This window comes from Syngnathus floridae, chromosome 7 (assembly GCF_059516105.1).
Source record: "Syngnathus floridae isolate MCC-2025c chromosome 7, RoL_Sflo_1.0, whole genome shotgun sequence".
NCBI lineage: Eukaryota > Metazoa > Chordata > Actinopteri > Syngnathiformes > Syngnathidae > Syngnathus > Syngnathus floridae.
The window spans coordinates 11,098,961-11,125,427 of NC_142419.1; the positions used below are offsets into that span (position 1 = coordinate 11,098,961).

Below are 26,467 nucleotides of genomic sequence, written 5' to 3' on the forward strand. Positions count from 1 at the left end.
GTCATAGTTAATTGCTTAAAAAACATAATCCACTTTGGAAAGAATTTTGAACTTAAATGTTTCCCTATTAAAAAAAATATAAAAATATAATGAAAAGTCTCAAATTGGTCAAGTGTTTCCTCAAATGATGTGGCTGACACTGCGATATGTGATATATTGCACTCCTGCTCTCCGGGGAAAATGTATGTCCAGCTTTTATCTAAACTTTGCTGCTCGTTTGCTTTCTCAAGTGTTTTGTGGTCGTGACTTATGACCTGGTGACTTATTTTTCCTGCAAGAGAAAGATCTTTAAAAGGGTTTAAGCCTGTGATCGATCTTGCCTATCAACCGTCCCCATCCCCCCCTCCCTTTTTGTTAAAACCACTTCTCTTCTACTGCTCTCTCATCTGTCACTTTCTCTAAAGTCACCTCTGACCTCCTGTAAGGCCTCCGGACCACTACAAAAGGCCAAGATCTGTGTGCCTCGCCGCCCGAAACGTCAATGAGAGGAAGACGGAGGAGGAGCGCGAGTGCTTAGATGGAGGTTTAAATGAACTTCCTCAGCAGTACAGCTGTGGTGTATGTTCGCATTACTTATATATTCTAACCCAGATATTCATTTCCCCGTGTTTGCTTTCTTTGCTTCTAGAATATCTCTTCATGTGTGGCTTGTGTGGGATCTCAAATAAATGCCATATAGATAAAATCAGCAAAGCGTGTTTCCTCCCACCCGTCCGAGCAGAAACAATTTGGGAGATTCATTTGGTGTTACATGGAATTTCATACATCGTCATGTGGCTGTAAGATATGTAAACATGTTGCCTCGAGTCAGAAACAGTGGGGTTCATCATCATCGTTTTAAAAAAAAAAAAAAAAAAGACCCCACAGGGAGTGATTGTTGGACTTCACTGAGAAGTAAAAATGGTCAGAAAGCCACATATCCAGAACTGACCAAATTAAGCGCTGAAATCTGTGCTGTTCATCCGCAATTCATCCACAGTGGATGAATTTTTTTTTTGGTGTGATATTCTTTCTTATGTTCCCTTCTTAGAGCTCTCTGGCTTTCACAAGATATAATCGTGAAATGTCCTGCATCAGAGAACATAATCCAATTTATTTTGGTCCTGTGGACGAATGATCGTCTTCATTCTTTGTGGACTCAAGCTTTGGGTCAGGCAATCTCAGGCCTCAGATAAGGAAGGGGACCTGAAAAAACAAATACAGAAAAAAGGATGAGGAGTGACGACAACAGGAAATACGGATTTGAAATCAGATGTAGAGAAAGACAATTAAAAATGGATATTTATGGTCAAATGGATGCTGGTCCGTTAACAAATGATGCAAGGTCAAGCAATTTCCATATAAAATGTGCAGATGTAGTATAGTAAATAATTAGGTGAATGTAATAGCAATACTTTAATAACAAAAAATAAAAGTATTGATTTCTTTTAAGCGATTTTGCGTTATTGTCCAACCCATCTTCATACTGAATCATACACATTCTTGGAACTGTCGTTTTCCTTTTTCTTTCTCTTTTTTTTTTTACATGTTTCCTTGAGGTGCACCATTGATCAAAGATCAATATAGCTACAGGCGAATTGTTATTACTTATGTCTGCCATGGTGACCTTGAGTCACAGTGGTACCTTGACTTGCAAGTTTTATTCATTCCGTGACTGTTTATACCACTTGTATCTCAAATCAAAGGAAAGGCCATTATTTGTTCCAGCCCTCTGACAAACACCAACATTTTCAATAAGAAAAATAACAGAAAAAATATTGACTAAAAACCAACAATAATATCAATAACAGAATAAAAAGAAATAAACTCCTTTTAACGGCTACTTTTTTTCATTTGATTTTCACTGAACTTTTTTTCTTTTTTAGCCACACTTTTCTTTCTTTCCATGACTTCTTCATCTTTTCATGGGAAGCAGACAACTGCTTAGAAAGTATTTTAATGCACTTAAAGCCTTGATAAAATAAATACACAATAAATGGAAGGCAACCAAAAAACAACAGACTTACTGGGAAGTAACATATGGTCACTTGTTCGTCAAATTTTGCTCACAACCCAAAGACAATAAGACAGATTTCAAGACCACAAGGCCACAAAGAAAGATAGTCTCGTAACCACCAAACAATAAGAGAAAAAATAATTCCTAGTCTTCTTTCAGCAGTCCAGTGATGGATCGGACCGTCATCCTTTTCACTAGAACAGAACCTGAAGCAGCACTGCTAAATGCTGCCTCCCCAGCTGACCTCAGTCCTCACACCTGTTTCTAATAGCCGCCCTGCCAGAGGCTATTAGGATCCGTCCACCTCCAGAAAAGACCTTTCTTTTGCAGCTCCAAGCCCAACTGCACGCTGGTTATCCAGTCCCACTGATTAATCACATCAAGATGGACTTGTGATGGTGCGTAGGTGTATGAGAACACGGGTTGTCCTGGTAACCGCCTTTGCACTATTAGGCATGTGTACAACACAAATAGGCTAAAGGTTTTTCACGTGTACAACTAAGATTATTTTTCGGTCCATGTTATATTATGGGAATACTGCATAACATATTTTTTCCTATTCTTTGATATTAAGTTCCATATCTATTTGATATTTTCACAAAATTAAACATGACTTTTGAGCTCATTTTCACGCTCTTTGAAGAGACCCGTCCAGGGTTTGAAACAAGATTATTGGATGAGACTGATTGGCCAAGCCCCTGCGGACCAAAATTGGAAACGCTGGCTGCTGTAATCAAAGCATAGCAGAGAACGACATTGCCCTGCAAATTTTGATTTGTCTGAGGTTGACTGCAAGACTTTCAGAACAGTAATGTGAAATGAAAAGACCCTCTCATGAGTCAACAAGTGAATATTCTTTAAAGGGCAAACACGAGTCGGACCCTCAAACCTTTTTGGAGCTTTACTTTTCCGTGATGAGATCTGACTCTACTGAATGACTGTCTCACAGTTTTAGGTGAATTACTTTTCGGTGGCAATCAGACATGCACAATTACCCCCAAAAGCTGAGTTTGGAGTGGGGCGGCACCTTTGCAAGCAGGACAGCATCTCCACTATGTAGACACAATTATGTTTAGGATAAGTGGAAATGAAAGAAAGAAAATGTGTTATTGTCAAAAAACCAACTTCCTTCATTTGTGTCCATTGATTCAGACCTAATCATTTTCCCAAGGATGGTTAATAGGGTTGAAGTCAGGGTTCGGTGTGGGCCAATAAAGTTCTTATTTACATTTTTGCTTCGTGACCACAGTCATGCTGGTTGAGAAAACGGCCTTTAGGAAACATTGTATTGACTGAAATGATTGACGAAGTATGAAATGCAAGATTTTTTTTTTCTTAGGGGACATTGCAAACAAACAGAAATTATAAACTAAAAAATTCTACAGAAAATGCTTATGAAGCTTTCTAATGTGTTCCCATTTTCGGTAAATACCCAAAAGTCAATTATCTGGCCTGGCACCTGGGGAGTCCAAGAATATTTCATGGATGTCAGTGCCCCTGTGGCCCCCCCATATACCGCTGCCTGTGAGCAAGAGGTATATCTCAACGCATGATTGATTAAATTCAAACAGCAAGGTGTGCCTCACTCTCAACAGTTTGTGGGGCATTGTAATTGGTTATTCTGTATAATCATTGTACTGTTGGTAAAACTTGATCCATATTTTTTTTTATACTGAGGGGGGAATAAAAGAATAACCTCAAACCAGTGTGCTTGGTAGGATAGTCATTCGCCCACACGTGCTTTCAGAAACAATCCTGTGACTTCCAAGCAGTCACAGCAGTTACTTGGCCCTATTATATATTTTGTATTTGTGATGCTAACACTGTGTTGAATAATACAATTAGACATAACTAGTAAGTAGTTATGTAACTGATAACATGAAAGTATGTTATCAGTTGATGTTTTAAAACAGCAAGCACAAGTTGATTTTGTCAAGCATGACCAAATGTGATTTTTTTTTTATGGTTGTTTTCCCCAAGAGTAAGCCATGGGTGTGTAAAACAATGCAGTGGTGTAAGAAAAAAATATAAAGTGAATTCTATTGACCTTACTTTGTCCGTACTGGCCATACTGGTAGGACGCCATGTGATCGACTGTGTAGCCCTGGGAGCCGTAGGAGGGGGGGCAGTAGGACTGCGAGCTGGGCAGGGAGGGCAGAGCTGACATTGAGGGAACACTGGTCAGACCCTCCAGACCTTTGATGTGATCCATGCGTTGGCTGCAACTGGCGGCCATGCCAGCAGCCGGTTCAAGACCGCCAGTTAGAGGTGAGATGGCATAGTCACTTTGCGGCTGATGTGGAACCCCACCGTGATTCAGCAGACCCATCACCTGTTGGAAAGACAGATGAGAGGACATAGTTTCCAGAATAGCACCAATCTAATATGTGAATAGAAAATAATGTTGTGTGTTGTGTGGCTTGTTTTACAAAAGTTTCCAAGTTCAAATACTTGGCTGCAACGCCGTATGCATTGATACACAATGCAACTGTCAGAAAGCATATGGACTCAGCTTCAGAGACTGAGAATTAAATAATTTGTTAGAGATCCACATTCCCAACTATTCTAAAATTCAACTGCTTGAAAAACATCACAACAAAAGATAACTTATCTCTGATGTCAAAAGAAAAACGTCCGTAAGCTTCACTTAACTAAAACCTCAGAATACATTTGCAGCTTGAGAAAAGCATTAGCTCTTGACCTGGTCTTTATTAGCGACACAATAATCGAATTTGGAGGACTATTCTTTGGCCGGCAAAGCATGGAAAAGAGCTGCAGGGCAAAGCAGTTCAACTGGTGTCCAAATAGGGACTGATAGCACCAACTCTCTCAGAAGTGCACCAACTATTCCAGTAACCTCTTGATGAGAAATCGAGTCCGCGCTCATCACCTTGTAACTAAACCTGCAAGCTCTAAATGTATCATATCCACCCTACATGTGATCAACGGGTTGAGGCTCGCGAGCCATCCTAATAAGAAGCAGGTATGCAGCACGATGTGTCCTCCTGGCCCTATAAGTGACATATTATTCTACATCCACTCACACACATGGTACTGCTTAAATCATTTCCAAGTAAGAGAGGAGTCCATGTTGACTTGGAGAGAGGAGTGGTGTTTCCTCTCATGCCCTGTAACATTTTCCTCAGAAAAAAAGAAAGAAATTGTGTTTGGAAGGCTTGGTGGACGCAAAAAAAGAGCAGGAACTCTTGCCAAAAAATGCTGCTGAAACCAGTAACCCGCCGCCACTGTAACTGCAAAGTTCTGCTCTAATGACGCCGATGCTTGTGTTATATCTCTGCTTGTTGCATGTCTTGACCAATAATGTCTCTTTCTTTGCCCAGAGTCGCTTCCTGCCTCATGAGAGGGCTGCTGACTTGCCATTCCAGGGTGTTTCATATTGGAACACTGCCGTTGCCAGAGGCCTGAATCAGCGTATCCAGGAGTCCAGCGAGAAAAATGTCGGGACGAGGGGGGAAAAACATCTGAGACTAAATATTCCTTCCTCGACATATGAAACATACAAATAAATAAGAACTCTGCTTTCACTAGAGGGTAATATCAAGGGAGGCATTTTAAGAATGCAATCACAGGACTTCCCTTGAGGCACAGGCTCCAGTGTTTGCTGTTCTCTGTTTGCACTCGTTGGTACCGATAGAAACTGTGCTCTTTCACTTTATCCACAAAATTATTGTATTGTTTTTTTCTGGATGATATTTTGTGCAAAGATTTCGGTGCATGACATCCACTGTTGGTGGTGATCGTCATTTAAATGATTATGGCAAAATGATGCAGAAGAAAGCCAATAACAAAACACAACCATTTTGGTTCAATCATTGGATACCAATCTATTTCCTTGACAACCTGAGGCTCAGGCCTCCACTGCCTCACACAGCAGTGATAGGACAGTATCATCAGGAACATAGATTAGAAAAGCGTCAAAATCAGAGATGCCTGGCTGTCGATCTTCACTCACCTGTGAGGAGAGTCCATTTCCAATGGCCGGGTTCATGGGATTGGCCGGGCTCACAAAGCTTTCCGAGTATCCTGAGAAAGAGTGGCGTCCAGACGCAAGGCAGTAGGCTGAGCTTCCTTCACCTTGTCCTCCACCACTAGACACTTGGTGACCCGACGACGGCGGGAGAGGCTGTGGTCGGTGTAGCGTGCTGGGCGGCTCTAAAGTGAACAAGGTTGATGGGTTATAGTCTAGCAATAATTCTTTGATAGGTACAAACGTGTGTTGGAGCCTTATGTAAGTACCTTGTGCTATGGATGCTGAGGGATAGGCGCTGTCAGAGAGCTGGTAAGGAGTAAGGCTGGACATGGCTGAAGGTGGGAAACCTCCTGGGATCAGGTGATTAAAGGACATCAGCTGGTTGGCCCCTGCTTGCTTTCGCCACCTGGCCCTTCGGTTGCTGAACCATACCTGGTTTTGACATTGTTGGTATATGTGAGGATGTGGTATTGTGTATTCAGTTGATGTTGAAACACAACACGCCGGATCCATATGAACATAGTAAAGTGACGTTGATTCCCTTATGGAGCCTAGGCAGGTTCATTTTGTTTATTCCAGAAAAAAAAAAGGATTTGGTTCAACTAATTGATTAATTGGAGCTTTTAAAACTTTAAAATATCAATATTGAAGAGACTGACTCAACAGTTTAATGAAATCCTTTGCACAAGTTTCCTTCATGGAAATAACAATGTTTTCATGGACACCATCATCACCAAGTATTGATTTAGAAATATTTATTATTCCTAATAAATAAAACTGGTCAACAACACATTTCCATAAGATGGCTTCATTATCTTCCCAAACGTACTTTTGATACCAATTAAAAAATGTCTTTACTTTTTTCTTGTTATATTTTTGTTTTTAAGTTTGACTCAAAATCTTGCTCACTATGGACGTTACCATGTGTTGCAATTTATAGCTATGATGGTTCAGAAAGAAAATTCCACCTGTTGAACACTTAATACATACATTATTATTATTATTATTATTATTATTATTATTATTATTATTATTATTATTATTATTATTATTATTAAAAACTGATGTGCTAAAGAAAAAAATGAGGGCGGATTCATTGTGAAAAATTCCTCATTCAGATACTGCATCTCATTGAAATGTACAGTCAACTAATGTGATCAATGTGTCATGATCATCATCAATACGTATGTCATCTCTTACTTGCACCCTGGCCTCAGTCAGTTTAGCCCTTTGGGCAAGCTCCTCCCTGGTGTAGATATCAGGGTAGTGGGTCCTCTCAAAGGCCCTCTCCAACTCCTCCAGCTGCTCAGCCGTAAAGGTGGTCCTACTGCGCCGCTGTTTCCGTTTTAGTGGCAGATCAGGCTCTGACTCCACCTCCGAACCCTCATCTGAGTGACTCGCTAGTCAAATAGTGACAGAAAAAAAAGAAGCACTCAGTATTTTCTCCCTGTATCAGATGTTTAAACAGGAAAATAAGTACAATGAAGCATCTTCCTCACCAACGTTCAAATTGTATTTTGTTAAGCGGTTTATCGTATCATCAGAGTCAATAAGGAGTCACATTGGCCATCTGATCTTGAAAAGACAGACTCGATGAACAAAATAAACACAGTGATGAAATCACCTTTTGTTTATTGATTACACACACATGCACCTGCACTGTCAAGTGATAGTTTTCCTCGAGGTCTTGTGGCCAAACAGACTTCCATTTAGGAGAATTATTGTGAGTGAATAATCTCTAGGAAGAAAATCCCACAGCTCCACAGGGGTACTGGTGGACTAAAAGGCACACAAAAGGCTAATTTGGATCTTGGGGCCATTCTTCTGCCGTGTGTGTGTGCGTGTGTGTGAGAGAGAGAGAGCACATGGGAGAGAGGGAAAGCATGCATGACCTTTGAACAAACTGCTTATTCAGGTAACTTGTGACTTCTTAGAATCTTCACCCCAAGTCCATTCACCAATCTCAAGAAAATGTTGCAAATGTTGTCATATTTTTTTTATTTAAACTGCAATATTTGATCCAGCAAAAATACATACAGTAAATACAGCATCGAGCCAAATAGACATCCAAATTGATTTTTTTTTTTAATTTTGATGCCCAATGGTGTTTCATTTTCGTAAATACAAAAACAATTAAATGTGACTTTTTAAGTCATAGTGGATGTTCAACTTGACTGAGAAGCTCCATCCTTGAATTTGACAATACTGAATCCTCCTTATTCTATCTGTACTTTGGATCTCTAATTCAGTGTTTCCCAACCAGTGTGCCGCGGCACACTGGTGTGCCATGAGAGATGTTCAGCTGTGCCGTGGGAAATAGTCCAACATTAAATACCAAGCGCATCGTAAACAGGATCGCCAAACCACAGGTCAGCTAGCGCAAGGCCTGGTCAGCCACTTGCTAATCGTGCATGCGTGGCAAATCGGAGTATCCTGAGATTTCATGTTGTGGCATCGGCACATACTCAGTTTATGTGTGTGTTGCTGTTAGTGTTGGCTCGTGAGTGAACGATTCGTTCAAAAGAACGATTTCTTTTTACAGTGAACGAGAGTGAACGAATCACTCCCTAAAGTGATTCGTTCTTTTTTCAGTTCATATGACTTCAACCAGTAGGTGTCGGTAATGCCCATTGCAGCTGGTGCCACCTTGCCGTAAAACCAAACGAAGAAGAAAGTGAAGTAACTTCCCGTTCGCAAGCGAGTTAATGGGTGAACTGCCTTCCCGTGTATCAACGGATCAGTCATTGAACGTGTTGCGTCCCCTGGCGTGAACTATGTAAGCCAGAATGTAGATTTATGATTTGCCAAGGAAAGAAAGAACCACTCACTGAAACACCACTTCTTTTATGCACGTTTTCTCCAAGCTAACGGCTAACTTTATTGCATGAAGGGATCCGCCGTTATGCAACAATGGGGAGATTATGCCTCTCTTTGGGTAATCTTGGTTTTATAACACTTGTAGTGATTTTTAAATAACGTGTATGCATATATATGCCTAAATATTGTTATCCAATATATCTACTGCAATTTCACATTAGATTGCTGATTTGAAATTTACTTTTAATATTATTATTTTCAAATAAACATTTATGTTAAAACTTGTCTGGTGTTTTATTCCTTGTTTTTTTATTCGCCAATTAAAACAAAAATCAGACATTTGGTTAACTGCTTTATATGACAATATGTGTAGGTACACCTCATGGACACTTCAATAGGTACACTACACGAGGTAAAACTAAATAAATAAATAAAGGGTTAATTGCACAATGAAAGCACGTTTAGGTATTTTCTTACACCTGGGATCGAACTAAGAGCTCACCGAGCAAGAGCCCTTGTCACTAACCAGTCGGCTGTTTCAACATGGAAGGCTATGGTCGAATGACCTGTTTTGTACTAGTGGTGTGCATCACAGGCCACGGGAAAAAGCTTAAGTGAAAGTGAAAAGTGCCACACCCGCCCTCACCCCCACCTCCTGATTGGCTGTTTGAGCTGTGATGTCACTTGGACACTCCATTAGGTACACCGCCATTTTCAAGTGTATAAGTTTTTGGTCACTTTCACGTTTTGCATTCCAACATGTTTTCCAAGATTCACCTCGTGTATTTTCCTAATAAAGTGGCCTGTTATTAGGTACACTTGAAAATTGCGGTGTACCTAATGGAGTGTCCGTATGATTCCCTCGTTAAGCGCACCTGCGTGAAAAGTTTTAGCTCCTGCGGAACGTGAAAGTGACCAAAAACTTTTCACGCAGGTGCGCTTAACGAGGGTCACTTGGAAAACATGTTGGAACGCGGCCCCGAGGACTAGAGCTTGACACCTGTGACCTTTGACCATGATATTTCCCTAATAAAGTGGCCTGTTATTAGGTACACTTGAAAATGGCGGTGTACCTAATGGAGTGTCCGAGTGATTCCCTCGTTAAGTGCAGGTGCGTGAAAAGTTTTAGCTCCTTTTGAACGTGAAAGTGGCTAAAACTTTTCATGCAGGTGCACTTAACGAGGGTCACTTGGAAAACATGTTGGAACGCGGCCCCGAGGACTAGAGCTTGACACCTGTGACCTTTGACCATGATATTTCCCTAATAAAGTGGCCTGTTATTAGGTACACTTGAAAATGGCGGTGTACCTAATGGAGTGTCCGAGTGATTCCCTCGTTAAGTGCAGGTGCGTGAAAAGTTTTAGCTCCTTTTGAACGTGAAAGTGGCTAAAACTTTTCACGCAGGTGCGCTTAACGAGGGTCACTTGGAAAACATGTTGGAACGCGGCCCCGAGGACTAGAGCTTGACACCTGTGACCTTTGACCATGATATTTCCCTAATAAAGTGGCCTGTTATTAGGTACACTTGAAAATGGCGGTGTACCTAATGGAGTGTCCGAGTGATTCCCTCGTTAAGTGCAGGTGCGTGAAAAGTTTTAGCTCCTTTTGAACGTGAAAGTGGCTAAAACTTTTCACGCAGGTGCGCTTAACGAGGGTCACTTGGAAAACATGTTGGAACGCGGCCCCGAGGACTAGAGCTTGACACCTGTGACCTTTGACCATGATATTTCCCTAATAAAGTTGCCTGTTATTAGGTACACTTGAAAATGGCGGTGTACCTAATGGAGTGTCCGAGTGATTCCCTCGTTAAGTGCAGGTGCGTGAAAAGTTTTAGCTCCTTTTGAACGTGAAAGTGGCTAAAACTTTTCACGCAGGTGCGCTTAACGAGGGTCACTTGGAAAACATGTTGGAACGCGGCCCCGAGGACTAGAGCTTGACACCTGTGACCTTTGACCATGATATTTCCCTAATAAAGTGGCCTGTTATTAGGTACACTTGAAAATAGCGGTGTCCCTAATGGAGTGTCCAAGTGACGTCACAGCTCAAACAGCCAATCAGGAGGTTGTGGCACTTTTCACTTTCACTTAAGCTTTTTCCCGATTGGCCTGTGATGCACACCACTAGTACAAAACAGTGCATTCGATCACAGCCTGTCATGTTGAAACAGCCAACTGGTTAGTGATAAGGGCTCTTGCTCGGTGAGATCTTGGTTCGATCCCAGGTGAGAGAGAATACCTAGATGTGCTTTTATTGTGCAATTAACCCTTTATTTATTTATTTATTTATTTATTTATTTATTTATTTTTACCTCGTGTAGTGTACCTATTGAAGTGTCCATGAGGTGTACCTACACATAGTCATATAAAGCAGTTAACCAAATGTCTGATTTTTGTTTTAATTGGCGAATAAAAAAACAAGGAATAAAACACCAGACAAGTTTTAACATAAATGTTTATTTGAAAATAATAATATTAAAAGTAAATTTCAAATCAGCAATCTAATGTGAAATGGCTGTAGATATATTGGATAACAATATTTAGACGTATATATGCATACATGTTATTTAAAAACCACTACAAGTGTTATAAAACCAAGATTACCCAAAGAGAAGCATAATCTCCCCGTTGTTGCATAACGGCGGATCCCTTCATGCAATTAAGTTAGCCGTGAGCTTGGAGAAAACGTGCATAAAAGAAGTGGTGTTTCAGTGAGTGGTTCTTTCTTTCCTTGGCAAATCATAAATCTACATTCTGGCTTACATAGTTCACGCCAGGGGACGCAACACGTTCAATGACTGATCCGTTGATACACGGGAAGGCAGTTCACCCATTAACTCGCTTGCGAACGGGAAGTTACTTCACTTTCTTCTTCGTTTGATTTTACGGCAAGGTGGCCCCAGCTACAATGGGCATTACCGACACCTACTGGTTGAAGTCATATGAACTGAAAAAAGAACGAATCACTTTAGGGAGTGATTCGTTCACTCTCGTTCACTGTGAAAAGAAATCGTTCCTTTGAACGAATCGTTCACTCACGAGCAAACACTAACAGCAACACACACATAAACTGAGTATGTGCCGATGCCACAACATGAAATCTCAAGATTCTCCGATTTGCCACGTATGCACCTCGGCTGTGATAGCCACTCAGCCGCTGTCAGAACAGCAGAGCGTCTTTAAAAGTGACTTTGTTCTTCATGTCGCAATATTTTATAGAGCTAGTCTAAAACAGTAAATAGGCATATTGATTCTTTTGGATTTTGATCACAATAGTTTATTCCTTACACTGTCTAAAACCTTTTTTTCAAAAACTGTCACTTTTATTTACAAAAGAAATAGAATTTAAAGAATATTTAGTATTTATTTTTATTCAATTATTCGGCTCTCCATACATATATAGGAATAGAACTTTACGTCTTTTGTTGTAATATAACTGATCTTAATATAGAAGATGGTGTAACACTTAACAAATTTTTGTTGGTGGTGTGAATGTGAGTGAATCCAACCAGATGAGGGCCCCCTGTGTGAAACTGATCCTTGCACCCCCATCGTAGACACATGCATTAGGGGCAAATTGGTAAAGAAACATTCATGAGAGAGGCAAAAAGTAAAATATTTTCAAAAGGGGGGTAAAGGGAAATAGAGGCATTTTCAGAATATCTTGCAATTTTGCAATCTTGCAGTGCCATCATTGTACAGTCGTTTTCTAATAGTGTCTAATCTAAAACAACAACTCAGCAGGTAGTATGGTCCTAACTTTTGACAGACCCACCCAAAATAACATAATTGAACATAAAACATAAAAGTATGTTGGAATTTAGGGTGTGGTTAATAGGCCTTTGGTGTTGTGGACAGGTTGGCAAAAAATGAGATGAAAGGTTTGTTGCCCCCGACACACAACAAAGACCCCCCCCCCACACACACACAAACACATAGTGGGTTCCTCGAGCAGGACCACATGGAATCCCACACCTCCCACCCCCCGACTTTAGCAGCATGCACGTTCCTCAGCATTTCACAGGGATTTGGGCCCTGGGAAAGTGGAGGTAGCTGGGAAAATCCTTAATCATTTTGGAATTACCTATCAGTTAAAACTGCTACCATAGTTTCAAAAAAAAAGAACGTGGCACCTCGTCTGGGCAATGTGAACAATCGACAGTCTGATCTTCCATGGATGGTTCAAATTGGCTCATTTGTTTCGCTCTATGTGCGTTGAAATGTTACATGGTCTCACACTTTTTGACACTCAGATACATGCCTATGCTTTTATAATTTGTTCTTTTTCCAAACTCAGGTGGCCATGACCTAATGGCACATAATGGGAAATCTCATTCATTTCAAAGTGCAAAAGAAAAAAGCAGTTTTGATGTTCCTACACTTCTTCTGGCATATGCTTTAAAACAGTGACTTGTTTAAACTGAGTTAGTAGCATTTTATTTCCTTGTTGAGCCACACAGGACCCCCAACCGCCTTCCTGTTGCAATCAGTCACAGTCTCAGAAGCACAGCTCCGATGTTCAATGCATGGTGCAAAAGGAATTTGGTCTCCAATCAAATAGTCTGGGTGTGTTGAGAAGTAAAAAGTTAAGTTTAAAAAGTTGGACAAAGTCCAAAAAAGATGTTATGCTACAATTTTGGTTGTGAAAGTTCTGCGTAGTGAAACTCATTTGCGTAATGCAATGATAATCAAACGAACTTATTTGTGGCTCATTAAAAATCTCAGTGAAAATCCAATTTTGCAAACACAATATTCCCTTTTTTAAACAAGCAATACCTACTCTTCCCTGCCCTCTTTCTCTCAACTGTCTTGCTTTGTCTCCCCCCCAATCGTTCTTTTCCACCCATATTTCTCTCTCTGACTCTCCGGCCCTTTGTTGCTGCAAAGAGCTGAACTCTTTGCTGGCGATTTCCACGCTCCATCTGTGGAATCCGTCATGGCTCCCTCGGCCCTTCACAGTAGAGGGTTGTCACCTGCCCCACGGGGGAGCCGGAGAGGGAAGGGGGTGCATAAAGAGGAATGGGGGAGATGGGGGCACAGCCAGAGGCATTTTAGCCCTCCCCCTCAAAGAAAACTCTTTCCTCCGGAGGAAACTGTACAAGCACCTCAGGGGCTGATGGGAGCATTGGGGTCTGTTGTTGCTGATGTAAATGTACCCGTGGGGATAGTCGGTCTGAGCATCTGGGTTGTTTTTGTGTTGGTTTAAGTTTTTGTAAAATAGTGGAAACACAACTCTCTTGTCAGCGCTATTAAGAAGCATAGTAGAAGTAATACTTCGACTAACTGGTCACCACTTGTACTACATGAAGTTGATGTGAGGTAAACAACATGAGAAGACATTTTGCAATGCCAAGAGACATCCTCCCAATCACGATCTATAATTGTTTCTATTGATAAAGCTTGAGTCAGGAGCTCAACAAGCCCATGGCCATCTTTTTACATAAGCTCAGCCTTCCCCCACAAACGTGCTGTCCCTTCTTTGGCTGCCATTTTGTTTCCTTTTATCTTTGATGAGTGGTCAAGCACAAACACAAAGCCACTTTTCAAAACATTTTTTCTCATCGTAAATAAGCGCCACAGTCGATTTAAAGTCTTTGTGAGAAATTGACAAAGAGAAAAGTTCCAACATTTTCCGTTTCTAGGAACTTATCCAACTTTGGAAGCAAGTGGTTTTAGAGAGCCCCATTTTCCGTCATTCCCTTGCTGTCTTTAAGATGTGATCGCATCGATTTGGCACTGTCAAACACAATTAGCCAATCAAATTATCCTCTCGCTGTTTTGCCAGTATTCATCTTGAAAATTCAGCAAACTCAGCCAAACACTTGACTTCTCTTTTGCTATGTTTACCCCACCCTATAGCAAAAAAAAAAGGGGGGTGCTGACCGGGTTCATTCGTCAAAATATGAAGAAAATAAAAGGGTATCATTATCTCGGTGGAGGCGACCTGAGGAGCATTTCCTCAAAATAGGAGAAGCAGTTGGAGGGGAGGGTCGAGAGGGTCAGAGGAGAAAACAAAACTGTTTAATTTAACCAAACTGAAGCCCCAAGAGGCCCAGTTTGAGGGACCCTGAGCAAAACAACCGCTCCGGAGCCAAGAGAACCCAGAATGTCTCCTGCCACGCCACGCCAGGGAAAACCAGAGGGAACTGAGAGGATTTAGCTGGAACAGACTTTTGGAAAGACTTCAGTATTGCTGCTTAGTTGGTGGGGTGGAGAATGGGGGGTACACAAAGGCTTAAATATGTCCACTGAGACATGAGACAGTTCTGGTTCAACATACATGCACGCATGCGTGAGAGGCAGAGCGAGAGAAAATGAGCAAAAGCGACGTGTCCAGCTTGAGTTTGAGGACTTGGGGGAATTGACCGACCATATGTGGATTATTTACACCCCTTCTTCGCACGGCCCAGGAACACTTCTGGGGCTTTAGTTAACAGTGAGGCGGTGACACTTTGTCCACCCCCTTTCTCTGCACCTTCCCCTCCCAAAATCACACAAAACAAAAGGCAGAGGAGACAAACGCAGCATTTATTTGGGCGGGACAACCATGCTGCTTCTATTCAGGCGTCGGGGGACTAAGTGACTGGCTGACTGCATTAAACAGTATATAGAAGTCAACGCAAGCAGATGCTGGGTTAGATAATGGCTTTACTGACAGCTTATGGGCCCATCTGTGACGCTCTGGTTTAGAAAAAAGATGGTGTGTGCGAGGTTGGGCTTTTTTTGGGTGGTGGGCGGTGGGCTTACTTGACTTGCTAAGTTGTGACCTTCACGAGTGGACTGTTTTAAGATGTACAAAAAATTATGCACGTGGCTAGACAAGTGCGATTAATCACATCCTTGTTGCAAAAAGAGAAGCCGATGGCCATGGAAGTTGTTAGAATTAGTGGTGGGGGGTATGAGGAAATGGTTACCTGTCAATTTTAACTAAACGTGTTTCTAACCTTGTTTCCTGTGTGCGAAGAGAGAGTAACCTCATGCAGCCAGCCCTATGACCTTGCTGTTCCCTGTCTTTTAAATCCGTCTCACCGCTCAGGTCATGGAGGGGAGGGGGAAGTTATGTCAAGAGCCAGCAAGGTGAACTCTTCACATGTTAACTGTCATTCTCACTTATAGAGGTAAGAGTAATCTTGCTTACATCTGCTGCTTTGGTGTGTAGCATAATGTTTATCGTAATGTTTATATTCTAAAGAATATAAAGAAAATTATTTATACATAAATAAATAGAATTATTGTAAAATTATTCTGCATTCATGCCATTTATTGTTTATAGAATAATTTAACTAAAGTTGTTTACACTGAGTCAATAAATTATTAACATTTTAAAATGAGTGCAAAAATGTGCAGGTCCGAGCAACTTTTTGCCATTAATCTCAAAATACAGAAAATGGATTTATATTATTATATAAATAAGTGCACAAATGTGATAGCACACACAAATCAACGTGAAAGCTTAACAGGCTTAGAATGTCTTATTGAGGAAAGCAGGATTTTGTCTGATAAAACTCCCTACCGTGCAGTTTATTCTGTGATGTAGGACCAGAATAAGCAAACACAGTAGATAAAGTTAGTGTGCAAAATGTGATTTGTCAAACCTGAGCCAAATTGTACTGTGTGATTTTGAATATTTACATAGCACGCTTTAATCGCATGTGCAAACCAGCATGCAAAGCGGTGCCAGCACAGCACAGAAAAAAATGACAGACAGCAGGGAAAAACTTTCTGCCAGTTTTAAACCTTTTGGAAATCCCAATATAAATTGTTGCAATATATCGACTATTCATCAATGTCATTTCTGAGCTTCTGGATGATTTAAGAGCTGACTTGGAGCCAGTCACAAGAGGGAGTCATGTCATATCCCCTATCAAAAAACTCAGAGTTACTAGCCTGTAACAGCAGTTCCTAAATTGTAATTTTTCATCCTTTTTCATTATTTTGTCTTTTATTGCATTATTAATTTACTGGTTGCCCCATTACAGCATTTTAGCTACGATATTTATTGGCAGAGTACCAGCACATTTATTTGGCATTTGTTTATGATGTCCACCTACAACTCCAATGAACAACTTTGCATTCCCTGCATGCTTTCTGAAGGCGATATAGAGAGGGATGCCTCAAGGGAAGAGAGCCCACGCCAAAGTGAGAGAGGATCGAGGAAGACAGAAGATTTAAACCATTCCTCCTATCAATCATAACGGGAGGGGAAAAACGGATGAAATAACGACTATCGTAAAGAGCCAGCAGGCGACCAGGGTGGAGCCTCGTGTGTTCCACTGAGACATGGCTGCTTCCTCTGAAAGGATTTATGCCACACTTTGTTGTGTCATGACATTTGCCGGGTCCCACGGTTGCCTGCCTGCTCTGGTACCCGACACCGGCTCGTCTAAGAGACTCTGGCCCCACCGCTCCTGCCCTCCTCGGGTTTCTCAGCGCTGGGTGAACCTTGGGTGAAAACGGGTGTTTGATTGTTTTATTTTTATGTGCGATCTTATCCAGTTTTGTTTCAGCTGTGGTTGTTTTTCAAAGAGGTGTATAAATAAATTTAAGTTGAGTTCATTTTCCACTCGCGGTGCTTTCCCAAGTGTTATGTCATGAAAATCATCAGCACTACAAACCCTCTTGTGGTTTACAACCTCGATTGTACCTGTTGCTGTTCGTGTGAGTGAACACAATTTAGCACCCGCAAATTGCTCCATTGGCTTCTTTCATCTTTGACTCTAAACTTTACACTACCCAAACACATGCGTGCCCATTAAAGCGATCAATCTGACATAGAGACAAGTAGATTCAAGTTTTCCATTAACAAAAATGCTCAAATTTTGCTTTAAACATCACATCACAAAAATATGCATATTTTAAGACAACCTATCGGAGCCATATCCATGCCCTAGTTGCTATCCCTATAGTGCGAGCTTGTAAGAGATAAAGAGAGGCCTTATTCTAAAGCGAGCCATTCTACTTGACCTTCACTAGGCCTTTTCACTCTTTCACTCTTTGGGGCGCACTCAGCAGCAGCTCAATGTGGCTAGTCCATCACGGCCAAGACTGGGGCACGAGAGCCAGTCTTAAAGAGGGGAATACCCCAAATAGCCTCTGCCCCCTCCCAGCCCCATACACTTGCACACACACAGCAGGCTCCCAAAAAGCACAGCCTGACTTCAAAGTCGGTGTGCATTCATTAATTGCTCTTTGAATTGATATCAGTGAGTCACAATAAAAGTGCGAAAGGAGAAAGAGGCTTTAACGAAGTATAGAGGAGCCATTCATTTGAGGCTAACTATGTTTTCATGCTTGGGTAGTCATCATGCATGGGCTTATTAGAAAAAAAACTCACGAGAGGGAGAACTGCGGGACGAGGAGAGCGGGCTTGATAGCCCCCGGGGTAGAGGAGCGTGATTTGGTGCTCGCCACTTGGCCCTGGTGCCCCCCTCCTTTGCCCTCATGCCCAGAGTGACACATTCATTCTTTCAATAGACAGACAGAGGCCTCTTCAGCAGACACTTGGCTCAAGACACTTACAGCCAATAGCTATTATAAGAGCCTCAAAAACCTTATTGGTCCTGTCGTTGTCACGTCATGACAGAATCAGTACGGAAGCTTTCGGGAGAACATGCACTCTTCTTCAATATTTGGATTGAGTCATCTTTTGTAGCTTTGGTGACTAGAGTACAAAACTGCATAGGGGTCATTTGAAGATATGGAGCTATACCTAATATATATGTATGTCGCATATATTTCATCCACACATCCATTACTCTTGCTAAATCCCCTCTCCCCTGGCACTGATCCAGCGTATGCCAACCTGTTACACATGCAGAACGGCAAGCTTCCACCCGAGTCATTTTAACACACCCACATTATTTGCACAAACAAAGTCCTGCTCAGTTTGTGTTACAAAGCCAGCCAAATCTTAATGGCTCTTTCATGTATTGTCTGCTCACGGTTCCCTTTTGTCCCCTAGCCATTGGCCCAGACCCTGGTTACAATGAGCCTGGGAGAATGGAGGCAGATTGAAGGAATGCGCCTCAATAAACCTAATTATGACATGATGACTGCGCTCACCATGGTAAGGGTTTTTTCAAAGATTCGGAGCTTATTCAATTAGCTCTTTCCAGGATCCCCTTTCGCCAAATAAAGTTATCCCTTTGACTGTTTGCATTGCAAAGAGGAATGTTTGCGTATGTGTATGTGTGCGCGCACTCGACTAAATGGAAACGTATCTGTCCCTCAACAACACTCGTCTGTATTATCTGGCTAATTTAACATAATGACGAATGGACTCTTAAAGACACACTGTGAAAACTTGAAGCGGCAGTAAAGAGAAGATTGGCCCTCTGTGACTACTTTGTCTTAAGGGTGTATAACTATGACGTTTGAGCTGGAGGACCAACCTTACTGCCAAAGGCTTTCATATCTGACAGAATCTAAAATGGTAGTTTTGTGGAAACAGAAAGTATAGACTATTTCATAAGAGACTGTTGGTGACTATCACATGATTCTGGTTGGGTGCCGCGTATATTAGATTAACAATGAGTGTGCTTAAGACAGCCAACTAGTGGAAACAAACATTACTGCCTACTACTGCTAAAATCTAGTCCTCATTAATTTGACATTTTCACTGCTTTTATAATTACCGTTTATTTGACATTCACTGGAGTAGTTAGTATGTGTTTTTGTTATAATTTTTATCTGCGGGAAGGGGCAGTTCTTGTAGTACTAGAACTGAAGTCAATAGTTGGACTTAAATTACAAAAATATTTCTTGGCTGCTCCACAGTCACATTCTGTTTAGAACACTTTTATTTCATGATTCCTTATCCAATAAATGTGCTCATCAGTTTTAGGACTAACTGTTTTAGTCGCAAACAGAATAATATATTGTATTTATTTTATAGGCAATTGTTTCATGACGGTAAATTAATAACAAAAGGTTCAAAGGTTTTCATGGAAGTCGACTAACTTTGCAGGTGACACATGCAGGGCTGACAGCAGAAGAGACAGAATAGGAAACAGAGGGCGAGGGGAGGAGTTGCTCTCCAGATGAAAGTGGGATGAAATAAAAGAGTCGATTTAATCTGCTTGAAGAGATTTGAGGAGCAGGCGGCAAGTAAGGGAGGGGGTCAGTGGGGACCGGTGGCCGGCCCCAATTGTGAGCGATACGCTCCGGGGCCAGAGCTGGGCTCTCCGGGGAGAGAACATTGGTGGCTATTCACCCAACACACTCTTTAATACACTCCCTCCGTCATTAAAAGTGTCATAGCACAATATCGACATCGTTTAAAAGACATTATTAATGTCCGGGGGAGGAAAGGCCGCCATCCACCAAAAGAATCAATAATAGATCATAAGTTTTAGAGTGAAAGCGTCTTGGTTATTAGCTCACCCTCCCAAGTGCAGGGGCTTTATTTGGTTGACCATTTAGCGTCTGGATATGTGACAAATAGCAATGGATCGCCCCTGGGCGCTGGTGTTTCTCTTAAAGAAACACCACTTCATAGAACTTGACAAAAAAAAAAAACATGCAACATAAAATATGTCTCTAACTGGAATTTGTTCTGTGAATTGAATATTTCATATGGTCATTTTGGAATTTTTTGCGCTTTTAAATCTTAACCTATATCTGTATTAAAATGTTGAGCTTGACTTTTTTTTTTTTTTTTTTTTTTGAATTGTGTTTGCAGCGAGATATGTGCGCACATGCATGTGGGGGACCAACGCGCTTCTCCCAACTATACGTGAGCGGGTTCCTGAGGCTTTTATTGTAGTGGCTGACGGGCAGACGGCCTCAATAGAAGAGCCTAAAAAGGAAACATTTTGTAGGGGAAAGTGGCCATTTTCTCTTGGTCAACGGCTTCCAAAATAGGGCTGGCGCGCTCCCTGAATAATTCATCCATCATTGCGGCCTATGTTTTGTCGCGCTTTGCCGCGGACGGAGAGGCTGTCCTCTCCCCTTTTTGAATTTTAAACAGGTTTCCCCTTTTCGTCTTTAGTAGCAACCAAATGTGTTTCCAAGCTGGCTCTTTTGTCCGCGCACAGCCCAAGCGTGAGGCTCGAATAGACTCCCGCGCCTTTGTCTCCCAAGTTCATCCCCGTTGTGCGCGCTGGCTCGTCTTTGTGCGCTGATGGAAACCGTTGAACAAATGTTTGATCAACTCATCTGGGGGACAATTGTGTCTCCTCGGAGAGGGCGCTTTATCGCTCATCCTCTACTTCACTCAACTTTGCGGGACATGTTGACATTTCAATGTTGATACTTGACTAAATAAAAGGAGAAGCAGTTGAAACGATGTGTGATATTTTAAAATAAAAACCTCTATTTTGATTATAACTCAACAGTTTCTTACACAATGACAACAAAAATATCCAACAGAACAAAAAAGTCCGAACAAACTTGCAGAATAAAATTCATATCTCAACCAAAGGTGTTTTTTTTTAACCAGTGCGCTATCTGGGTGTTTTAAATAATAGGATGGACCAGATTGCATGAAGAAAAAAGCCCCCAAATTCTAAAGTGGTTTCGTGCAAAATAAAATTGCGTCATGAAAATAATTTGACATTCAAAAATATTAGATGTTGGTGCAAAGTGAGTGAACAAAAACGCCGCAAACATACGAGCGCGTGCGCGCGCACTCACACACACTCTTTGCGAGCACTAAACTATCACCTGCTGCTTGATTTAACTATCTGGCCTCATGGGAAAAGCATTAGGCGGAGAGACATGGTCCATAAACAATTCAAAATACAACGCTCTGCACCCCCCGTCCCAACATCACGTACATGATATAAATGACAGTTACTGGTCGCATATCACTTTTTCTCTTCTCAAATGAATTTACAACATGGAAAAAAAAATTGCTAAAGTTAAAACAAAAAAAGGTAACAGGCTACACATTTTCAAAAGAAAAACGGAGGAGGTTACTTACATCTGTCTCCTAAGATGCCTTCAATGCTGTGCTTGCCCCTTCGGTCACTTTCTTCCAGTTCACTCTTCTCCATGTCATCCTCATCTTCCTCTTCATCGTCTTTCCCTCCACACTTGTTGCGCATAACGCGACTGATGGAACTGACTGTAAAAGTGCACGGATGTAGCAATTAATTAAATCTACACTTAAATAAAAATAACAAATATATTTATTCTAATATTTACAAATATACTATAGTACCGTAATAATAATAATAATAATAATAATAATAATAATAATAATAATAATAATAACCATCATCAATTCCTTCCCCTTTTACCTGGAGGGACATTGTTGCGGTGACATATGCCATCCTTCAGTAATTTATCCCGAATCTCCCAGCTAAACATACCCGGGTTTTCTCGCTTGCATTCTTCTATTCTCTTCTCCACATCGGGCGTCGTTGCCTGCTTTAAATATCAGAAAGGTTTCAGAGTTTATTGGCCGTGCATATGGAATTGGTGCTGCTTTCCAAGTTAATCCTTAAATGTTTTGTCTTGGTCTCTTCTTTTCACGCACGTACCTTTGGTTTGCTGCCTCCAATGGCCCCGGGTCTGATGGAGCCGGTCTCCTGGTATCTGCACAGGATTTTAGATACGCAGCCGTGGGAGACCCGCAGCTGCCGGGAGATGACACACGGTCTGATGCCGTGGTGGGCCATTTCCACGATCTTATGTCGAATGTGGTTGGGCAAAGGCCTGCCATTTATGAAAACTCCACCGAGCTGGTTTACTCGGCCTTGACCCAGCGGAGTTGACACTACACAGTCAAATAAAATATTTTAAAAATGTGTAAACATATGTTGTAATACCACTTTTTAAAATTTACAATTAGTTTACTACAACTGGACTCTTGAGCAAGTTGAGGTATCTGAAATATTATGATGGACCTAATTGATGATGAAAAGTTAGCAAGTGCCAAGTCGAGTTCCTTTTAACTGGCAATAAAGACTTAATGACAAATTAGTGACAATTGGTGAAGCTCTTTACCTTCGAGAGGGAAGCCACTGCGAGGGTAGTTCTGTGCCAGCGTGGGTCGCATCATCCTGGGAATAGACCCAGCCAGCGCAGTCATACCTCCTACAAACCCAAAGATAGACAGATCCTTCCAGCGAATAGGCTGTCCGAGGTGTACAAAGGGGACCCCCGGGTCACCGTCTATAACCCTAGAAGCGCCACACTTTATGGATCGCTTATATTGTTGAAGCGCGCATCGAGGTGTCCCGAGACAGTCGATTCTCTCCGAGCATGGAAGACCACAAAAGAGACCCAAAAAGAAACTTGAGATCTCCAATGTTTCCACTTTATCCTCTCTGCCTAGAAATGTATGCAGCGACTGGTGCGTCCAGAAGGCTAAATGTTGTTGTTATTTTTTGATATGGGTCAAAGTGTGAATACGCGGTCCAAGTAGTAGCGCTCATCACTCAGCCAGTCGGCGCTCCCTGCTCTGATTGGTCGAGGGGGCAGACCCGCAAACCAAAGGGCTACGGTGATTGGCTTAGTCTAAAAACTTTTCTTCTGTCACAGACGTCTTTACAGTTTTGCACCACCAAGACAGAATTTTGGAGCAAAAGCAACAGTCCGTGATTGTAGTCTAAAGAACTTCCAAAATCCAAAGTGTATTTGGGACTGAGAAAACTACGACGGGACACTTGTTGAATGCAGGTTGTTGTAGTCAATAAAAATTGTTCATTGCTCCTCATACGGGGTTGTCTGCTTTAAAGTATTTCTGAAAGGAAAGAGCATTGTCTAACTTCCAATGAGTTTGTGAGCTAATGATTTCAAAAGTTAAAATATTTAATACGAATTCAAATTGAGTTAAAAAAAAAAGAGCATTGTCGAAATTCCAATGAGTTTGCATGCTAACAAGTTCAAAAGTTAAAATATTTAAATGAATTAAAATTGAGGTTAAAAAATGTTTGCATAATAAAGTATGCAATGTATGTAAAGGCATTGCAAAAATGAATTAAATTTAAAAGTATAATAATAGTAAGAAGTAGTTCGTTTTTTCAGCTGTTGTTGTATCACATACAAATCCATTTAATGGCAGTCGAATTAAAACTGCATTGCCTCATCACTGCACTAATTTTATTCTTCTAGGAAAATGCGTTGAGGTTTTTTGCAGCATTGTGATGTCTTTAACCTTAAACTTGCAAAACCCCACAAAGAAAAACAAACAAAGAAAAAGTGGCATATCACACGCACACCGAAATGTTATTTCACCGATTATTGTCACCTAACAGTATGCGTCATGAGCCATTTAACGCCTGCTACCTTACACTGGCTCTAATTTGTTTCCACCCCATGCCCTTGTATTTGACACAAATGGTGTTAAAGTGTGCGCAACTCAAGGAATTTATTGTGGTTTTCAGTCTCAGCTCCAACCAGCCGAGAAGAATCTGAAAGGGGGACGTGCGCCACAGCAGGATACGACGCCAGGGAGGCTGTAAAGACGGCATCCCATAATGTCAAATAATCACGACAGTCGCATCCTCAAAAGAGACAAACACATGGTCATCCCTTTTGCTTGTCTTAAATTGAGTGGGAATGATACTGAAGAATAAAATCTTGTATCACTTCAAGCAAGAAAGTCACACTCATCCTTTGATTTGTGTTTTTCTTTTAATTTATCCAGGCTGTCCTTGTCGAATAAATCTGATTGATATTAATTGAATTAATTTTTATGTGATTCGAGAAACGTCCAGCTTTGTCTGCTGGGAATATTAACAAATTCAGTAGAATAAAATGCACACGTCATGCCTATTTGGAAAATATACGTCACTAAACTTCAATTTGGGGTTTTAAAAAATGTCCCAAACACGTGATCAGCTTCATGCCTCCAATAAATAGCCTCATTCAATCGAATTTACACAACGATGGGGTTCCCACTGACTTATTGCAGCTTCAATTGTCATGTGCTTCTTGCATTGCTTTCCCCTTTAAAATCCACTTCAAATGTTGTCTTTGCTGTCAAAAAGGCGCACAGCCAAGGGGTGCAAGCAAAGTTTAAAATAAGCAGCGCCAACGGGGGTCTTTCACCTGCTGTGGGCCGTCCCATACCTTCAGGCACAAGATAAGGAATCCTGCAAATTCTAGTAACATGGCTTCAAAGAGAGAGGAAATTTGAGTTTTCGCTTGACTGGTTTTTCATGTGTGATCGACGAGATAATGTCCTAAAAATGCGTATTTGGATTGCCAATATATACTTAAGTGGTTTGTACATTGAGATTCAACCATAAAACGCACGCACATTGATTGCACTGTTCGATTATTTCTTTTACTAACCAAAAGAAGACGCGAGACCTCTGAAAAACATGACGATTTGGGGTAGTCGGTGGTCTTGTTGAAATTGGATATTAAGAGTGAAGAAAACAGAGGGGGCAAATGGGAACCATGCGGCACGATGCATAACTTCGGACCGCTCTTTTTAAAGCGACATCGAATCTCCGTGTCCAATCCATTAGCGGGGGGTGGGGGGTGTATTCAAAGTCAGAATTCTGGCTTGATGAGAAATGAGTGAGTTACATCACATGCTCTGCATGGAGGCCAATTATAAGCACATTATTGTCCAATTAATTTCAGTTATGGTCAAACAATGGCAACTTGTATGCTTGCATTTCAAATTAATTTTTGAATATTTTCCCTATATGTAAACTATACTAATATGAGAATTAGGATTTACCAAAACACTTTCCATAATCGTCTTAATGTTTATGAATATTTTCGATCATATGTCATGGAAAAGTAGAAAGACAACAACAACACGTATGTTTGCAGATAGACCTACATTATAAGTGGTGATTCTAATATTGTGGCCACTATGCAATAAAATAAAACGCCCATCAGTATCTCTATACACGACTACAAACTACAGCAGCAGTATTTAGCAAAACTAAAACAACATCACCATAACACATGGGCTTTCACAAAATCATGCAAATGTAGGCTATAATTTATTGCGAGACTTGGATATAATTTTTATGGAATCCAAGTTGTTGATTGACAGGCATATTAGTTATAGTCACAAACGGGTGGCTGTTTTTCTCCCCCTCTCTCTTTCCTTTTTTAACATGCCTGGCATTTGGTCATGGATAATATTCAAAGACACCCTTATCCATTTCACAGAAATCAGTGGAGTGTATCGAATTGATAGATACAGCTTGGCTCACTGTGCTTCTGGACATGAGACTTGTTTACTTGCTTTTACTTGGAGTAACAACAAACTGGGGAAATTCCCGTTTTTGTGTGCTGGTTTAAATGTAAGAGGCGTGCATGTTTTGCAACTATTTGGCATTAGCTAACTTAACATTAGATTCGACTAAAATTACACACACACATATATATATATATATATATATATATATATATATATATATATATATATATATATATATATATATATATATATATATATATATATATATATATATATATATATATATATATAAATACTGACACGCAGTATGCATTATTCGTGCAGTATCAAATTGTCCGCTAGAGGGCGTGTTTGATACACATGAGGAATTTTAATCTGTCAAGTGAATCTTGGTCAGTTTTTTTTTTTTTTAATCTTGGTCAGTTATCAGAGCACACCTCTTGACATTGTAGCTGTAAGAATAAATAAATAAATAAATAAATAAATAAATAAATAAATAAATAAATAAATAGAATGGAAAACAAATACAATTAACACACTGTAAACAATGC

General features: G+C 40.8%; 1 protein-coding gene across 2 annotated transcripts; it reads right to left on the reverse strand.

The window, feature by feature from the left end:
- Positions 1 to 372: 372 nt before the first annotated feature.
- pax3b (paired box 3b) lies at positions 373 to 22,871 on the reverse strand. Of its 2 annotated transcripts, none has more exons than XM_088381159.1 (9): positions 22,751 to 22,871; positions 22,285 to 22,520; positions 22,042 to 22,171; positions 21,723 to 21,866; positions 7,188 to 7,387; positions 6,254 to 6,419; positions 5,970 to 6,169; positions 4,049 to 4,328; positions 373 to 1,185 (listed from the first exon to the last, which is right to left on the reverse strand). In XM_088381159.1, exons 1-9 carry the CDS (start codon positions 22,833 to 22,835, stop codon positions 1,151 to 1,153), a joined length of 1,476 nt encoding a protein of 491 aa, XP_088237285.1. In that variant the 5' UTR covers positions 22,836 to 22,871; the 3' UTR covers positions 373 to 1,150. The 2 variants fall into 2 exon arrangements, with proteins under 2 accessions (XP_088237285.1, XP_088237286.1); XM_088381160.1 differs by having other exon boundaries at positions 4,044 to 4,328.
- Between the last annotated feature and the right edge of the window lie 3,596 nt (positions 22,872 to 26,467).